General features: G+C 46.7%; 1 protein-coding gene across 1 annotated transcript in view; it reads right to left on the bottom strand.

The window, feature by feature from the left end:
* Positions 1 to 1770: 1770 nt before the first annotated feature.
* The window catches only part of LOC134940947 (beta-1,4-galactosyltransferase 1-like), a 254026-nt gene continuing 227918 nt past the window's right edge, over positions 1771 to 27878 (bottom strand). The window contains exon 6 of the mRNA XM_063932140.1: positions 1771 to 2446. Within this exon, the coding sequence (XP_063788210.1) occupies positions 2302 to 2446 (145 nt within the window). The 3' untranslated portion in view covers positions 1771 to 2301. The remainder of the gene's footprint in view (positions 2447 to 27878) is intronic.

Genomic DNA, 27878 nt, shown 5'->3' with positions numbered 1-27878 from the left:
GTGACTCATTCAAGGAATTTATCTGCTGTTTTAAAAAACCAAGCTACATGGGCCCCCTATTTATAAATTATGATTAATTAGCATAACATCAAGCATAGCTCATCTCACTGTCTTACCTGTGTATACTTGTCACACTTTGCAAACTTGTGTAATCAATGCGAAAACACAGGGCCGTAACTAGGTGTGTGCCGATGGTGCCTTGCCCACAGCACAACTGCACTGAAGGCGCACCATCTAGCAGCACCCCCCCACGTACCGGCGTTGTAGTCAGTGGTAGTTCCGCTGTGTGCCTGGCCTGTCTCCTGCCGCCGCCTCTGGGGAGCAGTGTAACAGGCGCAATTTGTTGGTAGAAAGCCACCGTGCGGTGATGCAATCTGTCAGACCCGCTTGTGCCTCTGCAAAGGGGATGGAGTGGGAGCGGTAGTACAGGCGGAAGGTCCGTTACAGGTGGCGGTAGTACAGGCGGCAGGTCCGCCACTGGAGCGCTGCTTAGACTGTGAGACCTGCCGCCGTCAATGGAGAGAGTGAAAGCGCCAGCATATGAGGGACAGCGCCTGTGAAGCCTGGATGCCGGAGCGACCACACAGGTGACCGAAGAAAAAACAATCAATCAAACTCTCTCTCTATCTTTCCCTCTCCCCCCCCCCCCCTTTCCGATGTCAAGCATTGAGGAGGGTCAAAACCCTGCAGCTTTTATTGCAGTGCAGCAAGACTGTGCAGCAAGACTCACTCTCCAAAAAGAGCATCCCAATAGCAGAAAGGAATAAAGGAGAATAATGTCACTTAGCTGGCATCTGCATGTGGTGTGTTACTTGGTGACTGCTGTTGGGCTCAGTACATTACTGCTCATGTGATGCAGTCATACAATACTTGCTGTCCTTGCAATTTCAGTTCTATGATCTTATGATCTATGTTGATTCATTATCTTAGTCCGCTTCTTAGCGGTATAAACTGCAAATGTAGTGTTCACTGTAGTGGAACAAAGTTAACCCAGACAGTTCCAGGAGGAAAGCTCGTTGCTAGCATGAACCAGTGTGATGAGCCATAGCTCATTTGTGCAAGTACTGTATATGACTAGTTCACGTCAAACAGTTTATGACAGAGTAGTAACATCGACCACTCACTCAAAACAACGGCAACATTGATATTCAGAGAAAGAAATGGCAACAGGTAATAAACATTTATTAAAAGACTCTCTCTCTCTCTCTCTCTCTCTCTTCTTCCCTCCTTCTCTATCTCTCTCCCTGCCTAATGTGTTGAGCTCTGTTGCTGTAATATGTAACAAAGGGGGACTCTGCTGCCCAATGTGTAAAAGGGGGACTACGTGCCATACTGTGTAAAAGGGGAACTGTACCTGCCTAATGTGTAAAAGGGGACTCTACCTGCTCAATGTGTAAACGGGGGACTCTACCTGCCTAATGTGTAAAAGGGGACTCTGCCTGCCGTACTGTGTAAAAGGGGGACTCTACCTGCCTAATGTGTAAAAGGGGACTCTGCCTGCCGTACTGTGTAAAAGGGGGACTCTACCTGCCTAATGGGTAAAAGGGGACTCTGCCTGCCGTACTGTGTAAAAGGGGGACTCTACCTGCCTAATGTGTAAAAGGGGACCCTGACTGCTGTACTGTGTAAAAGGAGGGCTTTACCTGCCTAATGTGTAAAAGGGGACACTACCTGCCGTACTGTGTAAAAGGGAGTTTTGTGGCCATGCCCTTCCCCATGAAGCCATGCCCCTATATTTTTGGCGCGTGCCTCCGGCGCGCATTGGCCCTATTTTGTATGCTGGGGGGGCAACAATACTGTTTCTTGCACATAGCGCTAAAATGTCTAGTTACGCCACTGTGAAAACATATTATATATAATAAGAGAGAACCATAAAAAACAGTACAATTTGAGTCCATGCAATACTTTAATATTATACATATCCTTCATAGAAGTACTTTTTCTTCACCTGGGTAGAACGAGGATACCATAATATAGTATCAATGAGATCAACAGTTTCACTGTCTGTAGTTCATGCTCTAATACAGAATTCTTCAGCCAATAGACATCAGTTGTGGTGGGTGGTTTGCTTATATATAACACGTGCTACGTTGATTTTCCTCTCAACTTGTGTGTCCCCGTTGCTTAGAAGTAATTGAATCTGCAGGAGCTTGTAGTATCCTCTAACAACAGAGTTTTATGTTTCTGTAAATGACTAATTATATGCTACAGTCAATAATTGCAATCTCAGTTTCTTTTACCTAAGCCCAAAGGGCAGTATAAAAACATCACAGATTCCATGTTCTTCATAGACCATGTTTTCTAGTTGATGGACTTCTCTGGTGATCCAATATCAGCTGTCACCTTGGTATACAGCCTGTGCTTAGTAATGCTGATGATTGTGTAGTTTAATGAATTGAGACCATCTTTGTGCATTCGCATTCCAGCTTTATAAATCAGAGGAACACTGGAAAAAAAAAAAATACATTATTATTTTTTAGTATATAACATACCACTAAACAGAAGTATACTTTTCCCATTTAATTTTTTTTTAAACTATTTACAACAAATGACAGCATTAAAAAAAATGGTAAAACAAATAATTTAGAACATGCTGAAGCCAGCAGAGTACTACTGCGCAGTCTCCATGTTGGCTTCTTTAAACGTTAACCAAGATGGCTGGTTAGGCTTGCTATAATATCCATAATATCCCTGTTATCTAGGACACCTATGATTTACACAGGTTCTGTGGCTGATTAAAACCGGGCGAATTGCAGGTTTCAATTCAGTTATTCCCAGAACCTATGCAATTCATAGGTGTCTGGATTAAAGGGATATTATGGCAAGCCTAACCCATAGTTGCTGACCCTCCTGGATCCTGTGAGAGTCATGTTTCAAACTCTTATAGATATGTCCACTTACACCTTTCCTTTTTAGCTTAATTTGGCATGACATGTATAGCACGGCTAAGCTGCTTATTCACGAATAGCAATTGGATGGATTCTAAAAAAACTTTTGCCGGGGTGTGTGGCTTGGACGCAGCACTGAACAGACATGCAGTGCAGGAGCTCTTACACCTTCAGAGACAAAACCCCATTAAAAACTCCCTACTGCACATTAAATCACCCTGCCTGACTTTGCCCACGGCTGTGGACAGCACCCTGGGCGAGGGGAACCAGCCGGGAGGCCGCTGCACGGCTCCAGAGATTGCGGCCTACTACAACAACCGAGACCGGGGCCTCGAGTTTACGGCCGACCCGATTTCGAGCTCCAGGCCTGAATCGCGGCCGGAACGGGTCCCGTAGCGCCGCCCGCCACCGCTTGTCTTGCTCCACATTGTCCCCCAGCATACCCCAGACCCCCGGGCACCCACAGGATGAGGTCCCAACACTCCCAGCCCGCAGGAGCTGAAATTACAGTGCACTCTCCTCACCTGTGCACCAGCCGGCGGCCATCTTGGGACCCCATGCTGCTAATCCCTGAGCCTCCCCAGTATAGTGCCGAGCACCCTGCTGAGAGTCTGGATGAGAAGTGGGAGCCAGGGACATAGACACACTCGGCCCACACCCGCTGGTGCCATTAATAAATACAGGGAACCCAAGCCACCAATGTACCAGGGACCTGGGACTGGAAGCCAGAGACGCCATTTTGAATGCTGGCAAAATAGCCAGTGCTGCAGTTTTGCCTCTGTTCCACCCCTTTCCTGCAAAATATACCAGCACCTCCGTGCCTCCACATATGAGGCAGCAGCGGGATACTCTCACTCCCTGATGTTTAATTCTGCCTGCATGAGGGAAAGTTGGACATACTTATAAGAACAGCTCGCCCGGTCATTATATTGTGCCTTGAGACAGCAGGGGTGATACCTCAACAACCCTGCCGCCATCTGCTGTGCCCTGAGGTTGCGGACTCACCGATGTTGATACCTAGCTCCTGCTACCTCACCTCGAGCCCTTTGACATATACATCACGTTGCTGTGGGGTTCTGGAGAGTCACACTGTGACACCTCTGACACGTTGTTTCTTGCAAATTTGGTCCGCAACGCCCTGACATGCCTGCTATCCTCGTAGCAATGTAACTTTCCAATGTCTCCCCTACGCTGATGTGACCCTCATTTAACTACTCTCTGCGCCCCACATTGTTTCTACTCTACATATCTATTTCTGGAGGCCTCATATGGAAAAGTTTCTGGTGTCCACTCCAATGTCCTCGACTGGCCTTGCTTCAGGCGCACGTGAGGACACATCCCACAGAAATTCTTCTGATTCCGATTGCTCCACCACCCGATCTCGATCCCAAAGAAAACGTACTAACACTACGACTACTAAACAGCCTAAAATGAAACCCACTGACATTGCTGCGGTTCTTGGACCTCTCCTAGACGAAAAACTGGCGGGCATTAAAGAAGCCATTGATTCCACCTTAGCCCAGCTGACTCAACACAATGGCCGTTTAGATGAAGTTGAGCAGAGGGTTTCAACGTTGGAGGATGATCTACAGGCCGCACAGTCTACTATAAAGACCCAGACCACAGAAATTAAAGGCCTCACTGAAAAACTCGACGATTTAGAGAATCGGAGCCGTCGAAACAACCTGAGGGTGGTGGGCATCCCGGAGTCGGTGAGGGGCCACGCGCTGCTAGACCTTCTATCCACCTGGCTGCCTGAAAAGCTGGGTATGGACCTTCAGGGCTCGCCATTGGCCATTTAAAGGGCACATAGGATTGGCCCTGAACGCAGAGACTCCGCTGGACGTCCTAGACCTGTTATCCTACGGATTCTAAACTACGCGGATAAAGCCAAGCTCTTAGACCACTACCGACAGTCAGAGAATCTCTTCTACAAGGGAGAAAGGTTGCTTATTTTCCAGGACTTCTCCACTCATGTCGCCAACAAGCGCAGAGAGTTCGCTCCGATATGCAAGCGGCTGTTTGAAGACAACGTCAAGTTCTCACTGTTATACCCTGCCCGTCTTCGGGTCTTTGTCAATGGAAAACCATGCTTCTTTGACGATCCGATGGCAGCAAAGACCCATTTTGCACACCCTGACACTTGACTGTCCACCCTTACTTAAAGTTTGCTTATCTTTACATTTGCTTTGATTAGTAGGCCACACAGTGTTCGGGATATGATATAGGCATGCTATTTGCGCATGCTGGAGGCTCCGCCTCCCATTGTTTCATGTTTGTTAGTTTGATGCTTTTACCTGTTTGTTTGTCTGTTTGTTCTGCCTGCTGGGATGGTGTGTCCCGATCCTCCATAGGTTGGCCCCTCCTTGCTCACTGGGACGGGGGGGGGGCACCGTTTCACCTATACGATTTTGATATTCTATTTTCCATCTACGGGGGTGGGATAGCGGTGACAACCCCACTTTTGGATTTTAATATAGTTTCTTGGAATGTGGAGGGTCTCAATAGCCCCATTAAACGCAAGAAGGTGGCTGCCCATCTCTCTCGCTTATCCCCTCAAGTAGTGTTCCTACAAGAAACACACTGGGTGCATAATTCCCCTATGTCATTGAGAGCCCCTTGGATTGGGGAATGCATATCTGCTCCTTACACCAATAAAACCAGAGGTGTTGCCATCCTCTTTCATAGGAATCTTCGATTCTCCATCCTTAAAAAATATATCGACCCCGAGGGCAGATTTATCCTCTTAGATGTCTCTATTGACAATGTGATATATACCTTTTTGAATTTATATGCACCTACTGGATCTAACAATCTCTATTTTGCAGATATCCTTCAGAGAGTTTTATCCTGGGGCGGCCAAAACGTAATCCTAGGGGGAGATTTCAACACGGTCGTTGATCCATCCATGGACAGGTCGGGGGTGAGTACCAAAATACCCGGACCCTCTTCTACTCTGCTTTCCTCTCTCTGTTCTCAAATTACCCTACTAGACCCTTGGCGCATACATCATCCCCTTCAACGAGATTACTCTTTTTATTCACACCCACACTCTACTCACTCTCGCATTGACTATCTATTTTTATCTAAACACCTCTTTTTTAAAGTCACCCATACCTCAATTAAGGACATCATTATTTCGGACCACGCCCCCATAACCTTGTCCCTACATTTGTCCCTGCCCCAGAACATATCTAAATGTTGGAGATTCCCAGCATATCTCATGCACTCAGAGGATTTCTTATTACATCTTAAACACACCTGGCATAATTATACTACTGATAACCTGGATCAAGAATCTAACACTCCAATTTTTTGGGGGGCCTCTAAGGCAGTCCTTCGAGGCCATATTATTTCCTATGTTAATTCTAAGCGTAAGAAATTTAACACAAAATTGCAGGAACTTAGTGCGACTCTTACACTTGCCTATCGCACCTACAAACAAAGCGATAGCCCTACTCATAAAGAGACGTACCTCATGGCAAAACAAATTTATGATACCTTTCTCACTGAACAGGCCCAGATCAGCTACGACTACGGCAGGAACAGGTTTCATAGGTGGGGGAATAAGTCCGGTAAACTCTTGGCCAACTTGGTTAGGGGGCCGCGAAACAGAACGTGGGTTGACTCGTTGCACAGCTCTGGAGATGTTCTTTCTGATCCCACTGACATCTGCTTGGCTTTTATGCATTTCTATAAGTCCTTATATACTGCCGACAGTGATAACGCAACTGATGGTCAATTATTCCTAGATGAGGCGCAGTTACCGAGGCTGGAGTTGGAGGAGAGGGCCTCATTGGACGCTCCCATAACTGATGATGAGGTGCGGGCCACCATTAAGTCCCTCCCCAATGGAAAGAGCCCTGGCCCTGACGGTTTCAGTGCCGAATTCTATAAGATGCTAGATACCGATATACTCCCTATATTAACACGATTATATAATCATATCCTAACAACAGGGGAGACTCCCCTTCGTTTTAACGAAGCCAAGCTTATAGTGCTCGCGAAACCTGGTAAAGATCCTACCCAGGTAGGGTCATACCGCCCCATTTCACTCCTCAATCAAGACTTTAAAATCTTGACTAAAATCATAGCTAATAGGTTGCAAGCCTACCTACCCCGTCTTATCTCACCCTCACAGATGGGATTTGTTAAGGGTAGACAATCCACACGGGGAGTGCGGGCGGCCCTAACTGCGATATCTTACATCCGCTTCAGTCAGGCCAAAAATAATATCATTATAAATTTAGACGCAGAGAAGGCATTTGATAACATTGCCTGGCCTCACCTGTCTCGAGTACTCGCCCACCAAGGATTTGGCGCAGCGTTTTGCAACTTGATACAGACCTTATATACTAACCCAGTGGCGCAGGTCTTGGTCAACAATGTGGCATCTCCATCCTTCGCGTTGGAAAGAGGCACTAGGCAAGGATGCTCTTTATCTCCCCTCCTTTTTGATTTAGCACTGGAACCCCTTATACGCCATATTCTGTTACACAAGAACTATAGGGGCATTGCTGTGGGTACACAGGAATTAAAAGTGGTGGCATTCGCGGATGACCTCCTCCTTTTTATGTCAGACCCTCACCGCACGATCCCGCAGCTAATTGCCATGATTGATAGTTTTTCCTCTTTTGCAGGGTTTTCCATTAATTATGGTAAGTCGGAGGCGCTAGCCATATATGGACAGGCGAGACTGGGTTGGGGAACCACCTTTCCCTTTAAATGGGCAAATACACATATTATCTATCTAGGCGTTGCACTCCCTGCTCATCCCTGCCACCTATATAGGCTTAATATCACTCCGGTCCTACATAGGATTAGAACCGAACTTGGCCTTTGGCAATCCCTCCCCCTTAATCTGCTAGGGAGATGCAACCTGTTTAAGATGGCCAGCTTCCCAAAGCTCCTCTATGTTTTACAGATGACCCCTTTATTATTATCTAAGGAATACCTCTATCTCCAGATACATCTGGGCTGGTAAACGCCCAAGGATCAGCATGAAAAAATTATCCCAGACGGTACCTAGAGGGGGAATCAACTTACCTGATATTAAACAGTACAATCTTGCGTGCCTCCTCCGCATTGCTATGGATTGGCTTGGAGACAATAATTATTACACGGATTCCAGTCTAGATTCTCAACTTTGCGCTCCCTTGTCCCTTAGCTATCTTCTTCATGCCAGGCCCTCCAAATTGGCCTCACATGTCACCACTAATTTGTTACTACTTCCCATAATACAGGCGTGGAAAATGGCGAGGAAATCTCTCAAACTTCAATATCTATACTCACTTTCACTGCCCCTTATCGGCAACCTGGAGTTTCAGGAGGGGGAGGCTCTACAGCCCTTCACTGCCTGGCATTCTCTTGGTATCCGCAACCTGCGCAGCTTGCTTAACTCCTCTCGCGTCCCGCTGTCTTTCGCAGAGGCACGAGAGAAATACGGCCTGCCTCCTCACCACGAGTTTACCTATTTCCAGGCAATGCACTATCTTAAAACTGTACTATCTAAATTGACAGGGGTCGACTTTCTTAACTCTCTAGACACACTACTCCAATCAGCCTGCTACTCTATATCAACCATTTATACACGTATTCGTCTTGAACTTATCCCAGACACGGACCTTCCAGAGCTGTCCCAATGGTCCTCCCACATTTCAACGGTCACCCCTGACTCCCTCTTAAGTCATTTCCAACTGACCCTAAGGCTTATTCCTGCAAGCTCCTACCAAGAAATGGCCTATAAAATGCTTCATAGGGCATACATTTCACCTAAACGCCGATTTTTAATGAGCATCTCAGAAGACACTAAATGCACTAAATGCCTAATGGAAGGGGCCGATCTCTTCCATTGCTTCTGGGACTGCGCTTTGGTATCACAGTTTTGGCATGAGGTACATCATTATGGAACTACGTCCTTAGGCATATCCTTTAGTTGCACTGTTTCCTGGGCACTGTTCGGATGTTTGACTGACCAAACAGACATCCCTAGGTCTAACAATAAACTGCTTATGATATTATCAGCGGCTGGCAGAAAAGCAATCTTACAACAGTGGATCCACAACATACCTCCTAATCTCTCGATGGTGACCTCTAGATTATTCTTTTTATTCACCATGGACTGGCTGGAGGCCTCTATTCATAAAGAAAGGCTCACCCCTGCCCTGTTCCAATGTTGGGACACCTACATTTTGACACTTCCTTTACACACTAAACAAGCCATTGACAAATGCTTTCAATCCACCTCATGGTATCTCCTCCACACTATAGACCACCCTAACCCCTTGAACGTTTGACCTACCCTCTCCCCCTCTCTCTGGACCCCTCCTCCACTCCCTTCTACATTCTGTTGTCTACCGGGTTGATTGGAAATATAGACCCCCGACTTGGGAGATTGTTCTGTGGATGGACCGACGGCGCGTGACCCATGGCAGGCATTACATGTTAGTTTATTTTCTTATGTTTTAGGTATTATGCTTATGTCTGGGAATTTTTAAGATAATATGTCTTTGCTGGTGGAGAACCGATATTTGATCCATCCTTTCTCATCTTTAGTTTTCACCGCTTTGGTAATTAAAACACATTATAAATTCCCTGATACAACTAGCTATACACACATTCCCTTTCTTGGAAGGGTATAAAGGTTTTATGTGAGGAAAAGTTTGAAAATATGTTTTGATCTCTACCTGGTATTATACGAGACTGAATAATCTATGACTCCCTGTCTATTGTCAGGATGACTTTGTATATGGCATATTATGTTATACAATGCTAACTATATATTCTATGTCTCGAAATGCTACATATCTACTCTGTACGGTATGAGATTATAATAAAAATAGTTTGAAAAAAAAAACAAAAAACTTTTGCCACAAAAGAATTTGTATCAAGTAGCAGAATAAAGGGGTTTGGTATGTTGTCATGCAGCCGGGATGCTGGCTATCACATGACCAACACTGGCATCCCAACATTGAAGATCCCGACATCTGATGGGGTAAGTATTTTTAACCACTCCCCTACCCTAATACTAACCCTAGGGGGGTGGCAGCTGGGGTAACCCACCAGGGGTAAGTGGCAAACGCAAGGTTTCTATAGGGGGTTTCCAAATGCAATCCACAATCTCTCATTCTGCAGAACAATGGAGCAAGTTCAGGAGTCTGTGAGAGCTGTAGAAGAACCCACTAATGACCCTGGATATTAATGTAAACATTTGTCTTTTTATACACTGGATACTGTATGCAATATAGTATCAATATTTTACACTATAGCTGGTCTAGGGTATAGGCTGTATCAAACATATTTAAATAATATAAATAAGTGGTCAGGAAAAGGTTCAACATACCATAATAATTTTTTTTTATAATAGAACCAGTACTGCATGTTCTAAGCACACATTCTCCCACCTCATGGTAAGGCTCCTGTCTCTTCTTGGTAGCTACTCTCTGGTGCAGTGCACTGATTGAAGACTCAGATCCACACACACAGTAAACTTGGTAGAAGAAGCTGCTACCACTGGACATTTGCAGCAGCTCTGCTCTGTCTCCAAAACTGCATGATGTGGCGGCAGCTCTAGTAATAGTATTATATACCAGTGCTATTGTTGTCAGAATTTGAGCCACTTGCCAAGAGGAGGGGGTTTCCGGCCAAGCGGAAACCCCCCGACCCTGCATTTGCATATTGGCATGGCAACTAGGTCTAACCCTTGGGGGGTGGCTAATCCCCCCCCCCCCCAGTTCCTAACCCTAACCTCCCTAGTGCCTAATCCTGCCCCCCCCCTATCCCTAACAGTGTCCCCAATACCTACCTTCGGGATGTCAGCTGTTGGTCTACCTGCACTTGTCTCCCGAGTGGTGTCGGGATTCCGGCGTCCCATCCATCAGGATGCTAAACACATCCCCATTAAAGTAGCACATTTTAAGAAAAATCATAAGGCAAGGCTAAATTGCAGAATTCATGGCGTGCCAAATCGAGACATATGGCTAGATTTTAGGAGAGGTGAATGTAGACACATCTCTATCTCCCACTGCCCTGCATTATAAAGCAAATCTCCAAATACTTTGGATTTTTCACTGAAGCCTGAATGGAATGTTTGGGCAAGGCAGGACAGTGATTTGCTGTAGTCACTATGACTTCTGTCCGAGCTCATCAGCCTCTGCTGTCAACTATCAGTAAATCCTTGTGGGACCCCCAAAGGATAGAACACAACTTACCTGGCCTCTGTAATCTGCATCTATTTATCTCAAGTCTGCTCCTGCTGGTAGTGGGCCTTATTCAGACCCGGATACAGCCAAGCGTTTATATGCCTGCGCAGGCTGTCATCATGCAAAGGCATCCCGGAATATGTTCCGGGCGTTGGGGGAGGGGAAGCGGCGCTTGGCGGCCATGGTCCGGACAACGCAGGGGTGTCTGGACCATTTCCAGAGCGAATGCGTGACATCACACAAGGCCGCACTGAGAAAAAAAATGGCAATGGACCGACTGCCAGGCAGCGGTCATCCTTTAATCAATGCGTTCACAATTAAGTTGCAAACGCATTGCGGGGCAGCGCAACACCCATGCTGGGCAGCCTTGACCTGTGCTGGGTGGCCCACAGCATGTGAGTAGATGGACGCAGATTTTGCTCTGGAGGCAAAATCTGCATCCATCTCTGAATAGCCTCCTGTGTGTGCTACAGTAGCTGTGGAATGTTTTATTACTGATCTTTGGTTAAACACACAAAAAGTACAAAAAATCAAAAAACTTTATAATGCATTTTTATAAAGCAAGACATGGTCATCAAAATAAGAATTCACACATTGCATTTGGAATTTATTGCATAGGCATTGGATTTATCATGTATATTGTGCTGAGTGATAAGAAAATAAATATAATAGTGAATACTTGCAAGCAAGAAGTCCAGTATTGCAGGCAGCAATGTTAGTACAGACGTGAACTTGTATAGTGTTGCTGCAATGCGGCACACTATTCACTGCATAGTGGGCATACGCTATGTGTACTCTCCAGCAGGGCCGTAACTAGGTGTGTGCCAGTTGTGCCTGGCAGACAGCGCATATTCACTGTGGGCACAGAACCGCTGGCAACACCCGCAGGGTCACCCGCGCCTCATTCGTATTGTCCGCCCGCCGTAGATCACACTTGCAATCTCGGAAACACCTCACTGCTGCTTAGTCCCTGCCTCAGGCTGTCATTCCCCCAACTAGCCACCTAGAGCTGGCTCAGGATTGTCTGGTCGCTCAATACTGCTTTCACTTCCGGGTGCTCTGCTCTCTGCTCCGCTCACGAGCTGCCTGAGCGGATTCTACTGGTCTCTTGTCGATGGCGCCATGACAGCCAGGGGACCAGCTTTGCAGTGCTATCACAGGTACCAGCGCCGCCAGCCTCTCCCTGAAGGACGTCCTGCAGACCAGCTGCCCTGCTCTGGATTCACTATCCCCCACAGCTCCTGAACTGCGTTTTACAGCTTAGCACTCTTGATAGCAGCGCAGGCAGCTAGGGGGATGTGAGCGCACTTAAGGGGATCCGCAGTCTGGTCTCTGTAACAGCTGGGGTGCTTATATATTCCACTGAGAGTGGCCGCATGGCACCCCTTTTTCCCACCTCTGTCGTGTGGGTCCCCCATACTCTGCGTATGGTCTCTGGAAACATCTCACGGAGCCTCCTCAGCACCATAGTATCCCCTTCTGGTTCGTTAAGGCTGCCATACAATACATACATTTCTCATAAGTATTTATAATTAAAATATAGAGATACAGAAATGACTACGTTCTTAGAAGAGATTATGTTTATATAAAGCGCTACATCTGTATGTGACTGGTGCAGCACTAGCTACTGTGTAGTTAACAGCAGGCAGCGCTGTGTAGTGGGAGAGGTATCCTTTGTGTGGACTGCCCTGTGTGTCATGTAGGCAGAGCAGTGTATTGGCAGGCATTGGAGGGGACTGTACCTGGCGTAATGTGTATAAGGGGCTGTACATGTGGTAATGTGTATAAGGGGATGTACATGTGGTAACGTGTAAAAAGGGACTCTACCTGGCGTAACGTGTATAAGGGGCTCTACCTGGCGTAATGTGTAAAAGGTGACTGTACCTGCTGTAATATGTAAAAGGGGGCTTTACCTGGCATAATGTTTGATAGGAGCTCTTCCTTGTGTAATGTGTAAAATGGGGCTCTACCTGGCATAATGTGTGACAGGGGCTCCACCTAGCGTAATGTGCAACAGGGGCTCTTCATGGCGTAATGTGTGTAAGTAGCACTACTGTGCGTATTTGAATAATGGAGACTACTGTGCAGTGCAACATGAATTGGCATTATTTTGTGGCTGCACCCCTTCCCCATGAAGCCACGTCCCTACATTTTTTCCACGCATTGGCTCTGTTTTAAATATCGGGGGGGGGGGGGGGGGGTGCCAGCTGTCATGTATACACATGCGGTGTGCATCGCTGCGTTCACATTGCGATCCCGCTACAGCAAGCTGCTACACGCAGCAAAGCTGTAGCAGGATATATCTCTATCAATACTTGCAAAATTTCCCAAAATATGTTGCTACTAATGTTAAATAGAAATATCTCACAACAGGCTTTAAGTAAATTTACACCCATATGTGGTGCTAGACACACCCTTTGGGTGGAGCATGACACACTGCCTCAACGCCACACCACAAATCACACGGCACCTTCTGTTACCAACTATAACTATAATCTCCCTGAAACTAGTTTTCCAAAGAAGGCCTAACCTAAGTACAATTGTACCTATCTGACTTTTAAAGTACTCTTTTCTTTGTTTGCAATTGTAAATGTATTTGCTAATTACTAGAGATGAGCCGGTTCAGTTTTCAGAGAACCGAACCTTACCGAACTTCACGTCCCGAGCCCGGATCCGAGCCCGGCTCGGATTTTCCCGGCTGACTCGGAAACCAGAACGAGGCAAAACGTCATCATCCCGGAGTCGGATTGTCGTGGGGACTGGAGAACATATAAAGAGCCGCGCGTCGCCGCCATTTTAACTCCAGTCCTGGAGAGTGTAGTGAGAGGACGTGTCTCCGTCCTCAGTGTCTGTGTGGGCGGGAAAGTGGGGTGGCGATTATAGTGCTGTCTTGTGCTGCTCAGTCCAGTGTAGTGTCTTAGCTGCATCAGTCAGTCCAGTGACCAGTCACAGTGGTGGTGTCCTCTATTGCCATATGCCCAGGGCTGCTGTATAATAAGTCCCTTACAGTGTCGCTGTGTAATTTTTACAGTGTTTGCTCTGTGTGGTGTAGGGTTACTCTCTCCTGTGCCGCATATTGTGTTACATAACTCCCAAAAAATAATAGAGAACAAAAATTTGGAGGATAAAATAGGGAAAGAGCAAGAACCACTTCCTCCTAGTGCTGAAGCTGCTGCCACTAAGTCATGACATAGATGATGAAATGCCATCAACATCGTCTGCCAAGGCCGATGCCCAATATCATAGTAGAGGGCATGTCAAATCCAAAAAGCAAAAGTTCAGTAAAATGACCCAAAAAAATAAATTAAAATGGTCTGAGAAGAAACGTAAACTTTCCAATATGCCATTTATGACACGGAGTGGCAAGGAACGGCTATGGCCATGGCCTATGTTCATGACTAGTGGTTCAGCTTCACATGACGATGGAAGCCCACATACTCCCACTAGAAAAATGAAAAGTGTTAAGCTGGCAAAAGCACAGCAAAGAACTGTGCATTCTGAGATGGTATCACAAATCCCCAAGGAGAGTCCAAGTGTGTCGGCGGTTGCGATGCCTGACCTTCCCAACACTGGACACCTGTTGTCCGTGGGATGAATAAGCCCATTGTAAGGCCTGGGCAAAATAACAAAAAAGCCACCTCTTCAGTGTGGAATTATTTCTCCACAAATCTGGACAACAGGTGTCAAGCCATGTGTTGCCTCTATAAATTAGAGATGTGCACCGGACATTTTTCGGGTTTTGTGTTTTGGTTTTGGATTCGGTTCCGCGGCCGTGTTTTGGATTCGGACGCGTTTTGGCAAAACCTCGATTAAAATTTTTTGTTGGATTCGGGTGTTTTTTTTTACAAAAACCCCTCAAAAACAGCTTAAATCATAGAATTTGGGGGTAATTTTGATCCTATAGTATTATTAACCTCAATGACCATAATTTCCACTCATTCTGAACACCTCACACCTCACAATATTATATTTAGTCCTAAAATTTGCGTTGAGGTCGCTGGATGACTAAGCTAAGCGACCCAAGTGGGCGGCACAAACACCTGGCCCATCTAAGAGTGGCACTGCAGTGTCAGACAGGAAGGCACTTAAAAAAATAGTTCCCAAACAGCACATGATGCAAAGAAAAGAGAAAACGAGGTGCACTGTGGTCGCTGGATGGCTAAGCTAAGCAACACAAACACCTCAATATCACAGGAATTATTTGTTCTAATCAATGGTATTATTGGTCCAAATCACTGGAAGAAGATGACAAAATCACAGGAATTATTCGTTCTAATCAATGGTATTATTGGTCCAAATCACTGGAAGAAAATGACAAAATCACTGGAATTAAATGGCAGTAATGTCGGGAATTATATCAAATGGCAGTACCACTGGACATATACGGAAGTGTCAGACAGGATGGCACTTAAAAAAATAGTCCCCAAACAGCACATCCCCAAACAGCACATGATGCAAAGAAAAGAGAAAAAGAGGTGCACTGTGGTCGCTGGATGGCTAAGCTAAGCGACACAAACACCTCAATATCACAGGAATTATTTGTTCTAATCAATGGTATTATTGGTCCAAATCACTGGAAGAAAATGACAAAATCACTGGAATTATTTGGCAAGATCACTGTAATTAATAATTATAAATCACTGATATTAATTGGTAAAATCTCGCTATCGCCTGCCTAGTGAAGTGGAATCTAGATGGGATTATGTACCGGGGACACAATAACTTCATCAATTGTCTAAATCCCAATGCACTAATGGCGGAAAACGGGCGCACGTCTAACAGTGCACTGATTATACTGATCACTGATTATACTGAGCACTGATTATACTGAGCACTGATTATACTAAGCACTGATTATACTGAGCAATGATTTTACTGAGCACTGATTTTACTGAGCACTGATTATACTGATCACTGATTTTAGTGAGCACTGAGTTTACTGAGCACTGATTTTACTGAGCACTGATTTTACTGAGCACTGATGATACTACGGAGAACTGACACTGAGCAGCGAGAACAGCACTGGACTATTGTACTGTAGTATACTGGTCACCACAATGCAGCACTGACACTGAGCACAGATATTAAGCACTGATCAGGATACTAGAAGTGAGTCTGACACGGCCTACTGTACTGTACTGTACTGTACTACTATATACTGGTGGTCACCACAATGCAGCACTGTACTACTATATACTGGTCACAACAATGCAGCACAGATATTGAGCACTGATCAGGATACTAGAACTGAGTCTGACACAGAGCTGCAAGATACAGCAATTGCCTACTGTACTGTACTACTATATACTAGTGATGTGCACCGGACATTTTTCGGGTTTTGTGTTTTGGTTTTGGATTCGGTTCCGCGGCCGTGTTTTGGATTCGGACGCGTTTTGGCAAAACCTCACCGAAATTTTTTTGTCGGATTCGGGTGTGTTTTGGATTCGGGTGTTTTTTACAAAAAACCCTACAAAACAGCTTAAATCATAGAATTTGGGGGTCATTTTGATCCCATAGTTTTATTAACCTCAATAACCATAATTTCCACTCATTTCTAGTCTATTCTGAACACCTCACAATATTATTTTTAGTCCTAAAATTTGCACCGAGGTCGCTGGATGGCTAAGCTAAGCGACACAAGTGGCCGACACAAACACCTGGCCCATCTAGGAGTGGCACTGCAGTGTCAGGCAGGATGGCACTTCAAAAAAATTGTCCCCAAACAGCACATGATGCAAAGAAAAAAAGAGGCGCACCAAGGTCGCTGTGTGACTAAGCTAAGCGACACAAGTGGCCGACACAAACACCTGGCCCATCTAGGAGTGGCACTGCAGTGTCAGGCAGGATGGCACTTCAAAAAAATTGTCCCCAAACAGCACATGATGCAAAGAAAAATTAAAGAAAAAAGAGGTGCAAGATGGAATTGTCCTTGGGCCCTCCCACCCACCCTTATGTTGTATAAACAGGACATGCACACTTTAACGAACCCATCATTTCAGCGACAGGGACTGCCACACGACTGTGACTGAAATGACTGGTTGGTTTGGGCCCCCACCAAAAAAAGAAGCAATCAATCTCTCCTTGCACAAACTGGCTCTACAGAGGCAAGATGTCCACCTCTTCATCATCCTCCGATTCCTCACCCCTTTCACTGTGTACATCCCCCTCCTCACAGATTATTAATTCGTCCCCACTGGAATCCACCATCTCAGGTCCCTGTGTACTTTGTGGAGGCAATTGCTGCTGGTGAATGTCTCCACGGAGGAATTGATTATAATTCATTTTGATGAACATCATCTCCACATTTTCTGGAAGTAACCTCGTACGCCGATTGCTGACAAGGTGAGCGGCGGCACTAAACACTCTTTCGGAGTACACACTGGAGGGAGGGCAACTTAGGTAGAATAAAGCCAGTTTGTGCAAGGGCCTCCAAATTGCCTCTTTTTCCTGCCAGTATACGTACGGACTGTCTGACGTGTCTACTTGGATGCGGTCACTCATAGAATCCTCCACCATTCTTTCAATGGTGAGAGAATCATATGAAGTGACAGTAGACGACATGTCAGTAATCGTTGGCAGGTCCTTCAGTCCGGACCAGATGTCAGCACTCGCTCCAGACTGCCCTGCATCACCGCCAGCGGGTGGGCTCGGAATTCTTAGCCTTTTCCTCGCACCCCCAGTTACGGGAGAATGTGAAGGAGGAGATGTTGACGGGTCACGTTCCGCTTGACTTGACAATTTTCTCACCAGCAGGTCTTTGAACCTCGGCAGACTTGTGTCTGCCGGAAAGAGAGATACAACGTAGGTTTTAAATCTAGGATCGAGCACGGTGGCCAAAATGTAGTGCTCTGATTTCAACAGATTGACCACCCGTGAATCCTGGTTAAGCGAATTAAGGGCTCCATCCACAAGTCCCACATGCCTAGCGGAATCGCTCTGTTTTAGCTCCTTCAATGTCTCCAGCTTCTTCTGCAAAAGCCTGATGAGGGGAATGACCTGACTCAGGCTGGCAGTGTCTGAACTGACTTCACGTGTGGCAAGTTCAAAGGGTTGCAGAACCTTGCACAACGTTGAAATCATTCTCCACTGCACTTGAGTCAGGTGCATTCCCCCTCCTTTGCCTATATCGTGGGCAAGTGTATAGGCTTGAATGGCCTTTTGCTGCTCCTCCATCCTCTGAAGCATATAGAGGGTTGAATTCCACCTCGTTACCACCTCTTGCTTCAGATGATGGCAGGGCAGGTTCAGGAATATTTGGTGGTGCTCCAGTCTTCTGTACGCGGTGGCTGAATGCCGAAAGTGGCCCGCAATTCTTCGGGCCACCGACAGCATCTCTTGCACGCCCCTGTCGTTTTTTTAAATAATTCTGCACCACCAAATTCAATGTATGTGCAAAACATGGGACGTGCTGGAATTTGCCCAGATGTAATGCACGCACAATATTGCTGGTGTTGTCCGATGTCACAAATCCCCAGGAGAGTCCAATTGGGGTAAGCCATTCTGCGATGATGTTCCTCAGTTTCCGTAAGAGGTTGTCAGCTGTGTGCCTCTTCTGGAAAGCGGTGATACAAAGCGTAGCCTGCCTAGGAACAAGTTGGCGTTTGCGAGATGCTGCTACTGGTGCCGCCACTGCTGTTCTTGCTGCGGGAGGCAATACATCTAGCCAGTGGGCTGTCACAGTCATATAGTCCTGAGTCTGCCCTGCTCCACTTGTCCACATGTCCGTGGTTAAGTGGACATTGGGTACAACTGCATTTTTTAGGACACTGGTGAGTCTTTTTCTGAGGTCTGTGTACATTTTCGGTATCGCCTGCCTAGAGAACTGGAACCTAGATGGTATTTGGTACCGGGGACACAGTACCTCAATCAAGTCTCTAGATGGCTCTGAATTAACGGTGGATACCGGAAACACGTTTCTCACTGCCCAGGCTGCCAAGGCCTGAGTTATCTGCTTTGCAGCAGGATGACTGCTGTGATATTTCATCTTCCTCGCAAAGGACTGTTGGACAGTCAATTGCTTACTGGAAGTAGTACAAGTGGTCTTCCGACTTCCCCTCTGGGATGACGATCGACTCCCAGCAGCTACAACAGCAGCGCCAGCAGCAGTAGGCGTTACACTCAAGGATGCATCGGAGGAATCCCAGGCAGGAGAGGACTCGTCAGACTTGCCAGTGACATGGCCTGCAGGACTATTGGCTTTCTTGGGTAAGGAGGAAATTGACACTGAGGGAGTTTGTGGTGTGGTTTGTAGGAGCTTGGTTACAAGAGGAAGGGATTTAGTGGTCAGTGGACTGCTTCCGCTGTCACCCAAAGTTTTTGAACTTGTCACTGACTTCTGATGAATGCGCTGCAGGTGACGTATAAGGGAGGATGTTCCGAGGTGGTTAACGTCCTTACCCCTACTTATTACAGCTTGACAAAGGCAACACACGGCTTGACACCTGTTGTCCGCATTTGTGTTGAAATAATTCCACACCGAAGAGCTGATTTTTTTTGTATTTTGACCAGGCATGTTAATGGCCATATTCGTCCCACGGACAACAGGTGTCTCCCCGGGTGCCTGACTTAAACAAACCACCTCACCATCAGAATCCTCCTTGTCAATTTCCTCCCCAGCGCCAGCAACACCCATATCCTCATCCTGGTGTACTTCAACAGTGACATCTTCAATTTGACTATCAGGAACTGGACTGCGGGTGCTCCTTCCAGCACTTGCAGGGGGCGTGCAAATGGTGGAAGGCGCAAGCTCTTCCCGTCCAGTGTTGGGAAGGTCAGGCATCGCAACCGACACAATTGGACTCTCCTTGGGGATTTGTGATTTAGAAGAACGCACAGTTCTTTGCTGTGCTTTTGCCAGCTTAAGTCTTTTCATTTTTCTAGCGAGAGGATGAGTGCTTCCATCCTCATGTGAAGCTGAACCACTAGCCATGAACATAGGCCAGGGCCTCAGCCGTTCCTTGCCACTCCGTGTCATAAATGGCATATTGGCAAGTTTACGCTTCTCCTCAGACGCTTTTAATTTTGATTTTTGGGTCATTTTACTGAACTTTTGTTTTTTGGATTTTACATGCTCTCTACTATGACATTGGGCATCAGCCTTAGCAGACGACGTTGATGGCATTTCATTGTCTCGGCCATGACTAGTGGCAGCAGCTTCAGCACGAGGTGGAAGTAGATCTTGATCTTTCCCTATTTTACCCTCCACATTTTTGTTCTCAATTTTTTAATGTGTGGAATTATATGCCAGTAACTATCAATAGCAATGGCCTACTACTATATATACTGCGCACAACTGAAATGCACCACAGATATGGATAGATAGTATACTTGACGACACAGAGGTAGGTAGAGCAGTGGCCTTCCGTACCGTACTGCTATATATACTGGTGGTCACTGTCAGCAATCTGCAAAACTAAAATACACCACAGGTATAGAATGTAGATGGATAGTATACTTAATGACGACACAGAGGTAGGTACAGCAGTGGCCTTCCATACCGCACTGCTATATATAGTATACTGGTGGTCACTGTGTCAGCAAACTGCAAAACTAAAATGCACCACAGGTATAGAATGTAGATGGATAGTATACTTAATGACGACACAGAGGTAGGTACAGCAGTGGCCTTCCGTACCGTACTGCTATATATAGTATACTGGTGGTCACTGTGTCAGCAAACTGCAAAACTAAAATGCACCACAGGTATAGAATGTAGATGGATAGTATACTTAATGACGACACAGAGGTAGGTACAGCAGTGGCCTTCCGTATTGCTATATATAGTATACTGGTGGTCACTGTGTCAGCAAACTGCAAAACTAAAATGCACCACAGGTATAGAATGTAGATGGATAGTATACTTAATGACGACACAGAGGTAGGTACAGCAGTGGCCTTCCGTACTGCTATATATAGTATACTGGTGGTCACTGTGTCAGCAAACTGCAAAACTAAAATGCACCACAGGTATAGAATGTAGATGGATAGTATACTTAATGACGACACAGAGGTAGGTACAGCAGTGGCCTTCCGTACCGTACTGCTATATATAGTATACTGGTGGTCACTGTGTCAGCAAACTGCAAAACTAAAATGCACCACAGGTATAGAATGTAGATGGATAGTATACTTAATGACAACACAGAGGTAGGTACAGCAGTGGCCTTCCGTACTGCTATATATAGTATACTGGTGGTCACTGTGTCAGCAAACTGCAAAACTAAAATGCACCACAGGTATAGAATGTAGATGGATAGTATACTTAATGACGACACAGAGGTAGGTACAGCAGTGGCCTTCCGTACTGCTATATATAGTATACTGGTGGTCACTGTGTCAGCAAACTGCAAAACTAAAATGCACCACAGGTATAGAATGTAGATGGATAGTATACTTAATGACGACACAGAGGTAGGTACAGCAGTGGCCTTCCGTACCGTACTGCTATATATAGTATACTGGTGGTCACTGTGTCAGCAAACTGCACAACTGAAATGCACCACAGGTATAGAATGTAGATGGATAGTATACTTAATGACGACACAGAGGTAGGTACAGCAGTGGCCTTCCGTACCGTACTGCTATATATAGTATACTGGTGGTCACTGTGTCAGCAAACTGCAAAACTAAAATGCACCACAGGTATAGAATGTAGATGGATAGTATACTTAATGACGACACAGAGGTAGGTACAGCAGTGGCCTTCCGTACCGTACTGCTATATATAGTATACTGGTGGTCACTGTGTCAGCAAACTGCAAAACTAAAATGCACCACAGGTATAGAATGTAGATGGATAGTATACTTAATGACGACACAGAGGTAGGTACAGCAGTGGCCTTCCGTACCATACTGCTATATATACTGGTGGTCACTGTGTCAGCAAACTGCACAACTGAAATGCACCACAGGTATAGAATCTAGATGGATAGTATACTTAATGACGACACAGAGGTAGGTACAGCAGTGGCCTACTGTACCGTAATGCTATATATTATATACTGGTGGTCACTGGTCAGCAAAACTCTGCACTGTACTCCTCCTATATAGTATTATACTGGTGGTCCCCAGTCCCCACAATAAAGCAGCACACTGAGCACAGATATGGAGTGTTTTTCAGGCAGAGAACGTATACTGGTGGTCACTGTCAGCAAAACTCTGCACTGTACTCCTGCTATATAATACAGCTGCTCCCCAGTCCCCACAATTAAGCAGTGTGAGCACAGATATATGCAGCACACTGAGCACAGATATGGAGCGTTTTTTTCAGGCAGAGAACGGATAACTGGTGGTCACTGATCAGCAAAACTCTGCACTGTACTCCTCCTATATTATACAGCTGCTCCCCAGCCCTCCCCACAATTAAGCAATAGTGCACAATCAAGTTCAACAATAACGGAGAGGACGCCAGCCACGTCCTCTCCCTAACATTTCCAATGCACGAGTGAAAATGGCGGCGACGCGCGGCTGCTTATATAGAATCCGAATCTCGCGAGAATCCGACAGCGGGATGATGACGTTCGGGCGCGCTCGGGTTAACCGAGCCATACAGGAGAATCCGAGTATGCCTCGGACCCGTGTAAAATGGGTGAAGTTCGGGGGGGTTCGGCTTCCGAGAAACCGAACCCGCTCATCACTACTATATACTGGTGGTCACCACAATGCAGCACTGTACTACTATATACTGATCACAACAATGCAGCACAGATTGAGCACTGATCAGGATACTAGAACTGAGTCTGACATGAAGCTGCAAGATACAGCAATGGCCAACTGTACTGTACTACTATATACTGGTGGTCACCACAATGCAGCACACTGAGCACAGATATTGAGCTTTTCAGGCAGAGAACGTAGCCACGTCCTTTCCGCTCCATCTACAATGCAAGAGTGAAAATGGCGGCGACGTGCGGTTCTTTATATGGAATACGAATCTCGCGAGAATCCGACAGCGGGATTATGACGTTCGGCCTCGTTCAGGTTAACCGAGCAAGGCGGGAAGAACCGCGGGTGCCTCGGACCCGTGAAAACCACGTGAAGTTCGGGGGGGTTCGGATCTCGACGAACCGAACCCGCTCATCTCTACTATAAATCTGTAGGGGTAAGGACGTTAACCACCTAGGAACATCCTCCCTTATACGTCACCTGCTGCGCATTCATCAGAAGTCAGTGTCAAGTTGTGAAACTTTGGGTAAGAGCATAAGCAGTCCACTGACACCTAAATCCCTTCTTCCTCTTCTACCCAAGCTCCTGCAAGCCACACCACCAACTCCCTCAACGTCAACTTCCTCCTCAGTCAGGAACGTCAGTAGTCCTGCAGGCCATGTAACTGGCAAGACTAAGGAGTCCTCTCCTAACCGGGATTCCTCCAGAGGATCCTTGAGTGGTACGCCTACTGCTGCTGTTGCTGCCGCTGCTGTTGTTGCTGCTGGGAGTCGATCGTCATTCCAGAGGGGAAGTCGGAAGACCACTTGTACTACTTCCAGTAAGCATTTGACTTTCCAACAGTCCTTTGTGAGGAAGATGAAATATGACAGCAGTCATCCTGTTGCAAAGCGGATAGCTGAGGCCTTGACAGCTATGCTGGTGTTAGACATGCGTCCGTTATCCGCCATTAGTTCAGTGGGACTTAGACAATTGATGGAGGTAGTGTCCCCCCCGGTACCAATCCCATCTAGGTTCCACTTCACTAGGCAGGCGATACCGAGAATGTACAGAGACTTCAGAAAAAGTGACCTCGCTGTCCTGAAAAAAGGCGGTTGTACCCACTGTCCACTTCACCACAGACATGTGGGCAAGTGGAACAGGGAAGACTAAGGACTATATGACTGTGACAGCCCACTGGGTAGATGTATTGCCTCCCACAGCAACAACAGCAGCGGCACCAGTAGCAGCATCTTGCAAACGCCAACTTGTTCCTAGGCATGCTACGCTATGTATCACGCTTTCCATAAGAGGCACACCGCTGACAACCTCTTACGGAAACTGAGGGACATCATCGCACAATGGCTTACCCCAATTAGACTCTCCTGGGGATTTGTGATATCGGACAATGCCACCAATATTGTGCGTGCATTACATCTGGGTAAATTCCAGCATGTCCCATGTTTTGCACATACAATTAATTTGGTGGTGCAGAATTTAAAAAAAAATGACAGGGGCGTGCAGGAGATGCTGTCGGTGGCCCTAAAAATTGCGGGCCACTTTCGACATTCAGCCACTGCGTGCCGAAGACTGGAGCACCATCAAACACTCCTGAACCTGCCTTGCCATCACCTGAAGCAAGAGGTGGTAACGAGGTGGAATTCAACACTCTATTTGCTTCAGAGGATGAAGGAGCAGCAAAAGACCATTCAAGCCTATACATCCACCTACGATATAGGCAAAGAAGGGGGAGTGCACTTCACTCAAGCGCAGTGGAGAATGATTTCCGTCTTGTGCAAGGATCTCCAACCCTTCGAACTTGCCACACGCGAAGTCAGTTCAGACACTGCCAGCTTGAGTCAGGTCATTCCCCTTGTCACAATCCTAGGCACGGCGATTCCCCAGATACGCCAATCTGCGAATCTCTGCCACGTGACACCGCTACTGGATGCCTGAGCGTGTGCGTCAATTTCACACAATCACTGCCACCAGCCAAAGTACAAACTTTAGGGTATGAACCAAGGCAAACTTATGTCTTTTGCCTGCACCTAGAATTATTAATATTTTGGTAACGCCTCTTTCAGAGAGTTGGGTTGGATAGACAACAGAAACCAGATCTAAAATTGATTATTTAATTCAAGTAAAACACTTCAAAGCTTATGTTACAGAAAAAAGAAAGTTACAAGAATATAATGATAAAACGTCAAAGTCACAGCAGAAAAGACAACTTCAAGAAAATAAAAATAGAGAGATAAACCCACAGATCCTAGCACACATGCAGAGTAGAACGATGGGGTGAAGTGAAGCCTCTTCGGATATATCGGAACATTACAGAGCCAGAATGTTCTCCTGACCCACTTCTTTGATAATGGACACTTTGCAGCCTCGGTTTCTCCTATTTAAAACTCAGGCTGCCCCTTTAGCCCCCCTCCCCCTGGAGAGTTAATTTTAATTTTTCCAGATCAGAGTTAATTCTGTAATTCAACTGTAACATGGGGTCTCTAGGTCATATACGCAGGGGCTGGCTAATTACTCTTCCCCTTCCTTTTGAAGCTGGGCAATCAGCTTTATCAATCATACTAAGATACTGTTAACTTATAACTTATACTGTGGGGTGTCTTAGAAATACTAGCAGGCCAAATTGCCTTATCTTTTAATTGCTTGCTGAAGCTGTGATCTAGTGTTTACAACTGCAGAAATAAGGCCTGGATAAATATCATTTACAAACCAGTCAGGAAGGGCATAGCACCTTTCTGGTTCTTCTCATCTTTTATGCCTGTGTACACATCCTGCTCTTTTACAACTTACAAATGCGATCTCCCAGCCATCTCTGGGTTCCTGCATCAAAGGGTATCTGACACCTCTGTACTGTAAATAGTTCTATACAAGCAGATCAATTAAGTATCTACCATTTAACATGCAAAGACACTTGACTGGTATAATACAATGGTACATTGATACATCAATTGGGATAATACAAATTTCAATCATGCCCATTTTGATGTAACCCAGATGCATTGGCATCACATCCATTGATACATCACTCGGATATCCGAGTATCATCTATATTGATATCACACTACTTATTAACAGGCCTATTCCTACTTGAAATAGCCTGGATCATGACACCTCCCCCTTTAAGATCAGCATGGGAGCAGTGGCACGTCAGGCCGAAGTCTCCTATGACCTTTTCACACAGGGTTTATACATAACCACACACAGGGCATTTGCAGACATTGATCAATACAGTTATTTGCAGTTATGAGTCAGAGTGGCATCCAATCATGACACCTCCCCTTTCTAAAATCAGCATGAGAGTAGTTGGCACCTGAAGCCACAGTCTCTATGCTGTGCTCTGACCATTGTCAGTACCTTGCCTGGATGGACTGTTGTCGTCTCCCTGTTGAGACGGATCCTCGCAGTTCCCATGTTGGGTCCAGCACTACGGGCCTAGCCAGGGGCGGATCCAGAAGAAAATGATAGGGGGGGGGGCACCATGGAAGGGGCAAGTACATTTGCGTGCGGCTTCGGTGCATGTGAGGTGGCGCTTCTTATACAATGCCCACAGTTGTAGCGCTCATTATGCAATGTCCACTGTACTGGTAGTGCCCCTTATATAGACCCCATAGTAGTGGTGCCCCGTATGCAATGCCCGTATTGCCCACAGTAGTAATGTTGCCTGTAGTAATGCCCCGTCATTTAGCGCCCTAGTAGTTATGCCCCCAGTGGTAATGCCCCTGCAGTTGTGTCCCCAGTAGTTTACCCTCCCCCACTTTAGTTTAGCTTCCCAGTGGTAATGCCCCCAGTAGTTTTCCTGCTTGTAGTTTAGCCACCAGTAGTAATGCCCCCAGTAGTTTGGCCCCTGTAGTTATCCCCCAGTAGTTTGGCCCCTGTAGCTATGCCCCCCTGTAGTTTAGCCCCCAAGTAGTAATGCCCCTGTAGTTACGTCGCGAGTAGTAATGCCGCCAGTAGTAATGCCCTCCTGTAGTTTGCCCCAGTAGTTAGCCCCTTTGTAGTTGGCCCCCAGTAATAATGTCCCCCAGTAGTGTGCCCCCAGTAGATGCCCCCAGTAATAATGTCCCCCAGTAGTAATGCCCCCTAGGAGTTTGCCCCCAATAGATGACCACCCAGTAGTAATGCCCCCAGTAGATGCCCCCAGTAATAATGCCCCCAGTTGTAATACACCCAGTAGATGCCACCAGTAATAATGTCCCCCAGTAGTTTGCCCCCAGTAGATGCCCCCCCAGTAAAAATATCCTCCAGTAGCTGCCCCCAGTAGTAATGCCACCAATAGATGACACCCCAGTAGTAATGCCCCCAGTAGATGCCCCCCCAGTAATAATGCCCCCAGTAGTAATGCCCCCCAGTAGTAATGCTCCTTGTTGATGCCCCCCAGTAGTAATGCCCCCAGTAGATGCTCCCCCAGTAGTAATGCCCCCCCACCCAGTAGTAATGTCCCTTGTTGATGCCCCCAGTAGTAATGCCCCCAGTAGATGCTCCCCCAGTAATAATGCCTCCAGTAGTAATGCCCCCCCACCCAGTAGTAATGTCCCTTGTTGATGCCCCCCAGTAGTAATGTCCCCCCCGTAGTTTGACCCCAGTAGATGCCCCCGCTGCACTGAGGAAGAGAAAACACAACATACTTACCGAGCCCTGTTCCCGCTTCCAGACCGCTGCAGTCGTCCTCTTGGCGTCCGCTCCTCAGCACTATAAGAGAGACGTCATGACTGATGTCTCTCCCATAGCGCATGGCGCACAGTGACAGTGCCGGAGGCAGGAGCTCAGTACTGAGCTCCTGCCTCTGGCTTTCGGTGAGGAGAGACGGGCGCCCGCTGGTAACACAATCTCAGCGGACGCCCGTAATCTCCCTGTGCGGCGCCGGGGGGGGGGGGGGGGGGACACACGACGACGACTGCAGCGGTCTGGAAGCGGGAACGGGGCTCGGTGCCCGAGTGCCCCCCCTTGGATCCACCACTGGGCCAAGCCCATGAACTCCAGGACTTCTGTATTACTTCTAGACTTAGCATCTCATCCACCTCCCACCATATTGCATGCAACACCCCCAATGTGCCTCTGTACTCTGACTGACTCAGGGGTGTGTGGTGACCTGGGTCTACCTGGTGGGTACCTAGGTGCAGTTTTCCTA

This window comes from Pseudophryne corroboree, chromosome 1 (genome assembly GCF_028390025.1).
Source record: "Pseudophryne corroboree isolate aPseCor3 chromosome 1, aPseCor3.hap2, whole genome shotgun sequence".
NCBI classification, from domain to species: domain Eukaryota; kingdom Metazoa; phylum Chordata; class Amphibia; order Anura; family Myobatrachidae; genus Pseudophryne; species Pseudophryne corroboree.
This window is presented reverse-complemented; position numbering and strand designations above follow the sequence as displayed.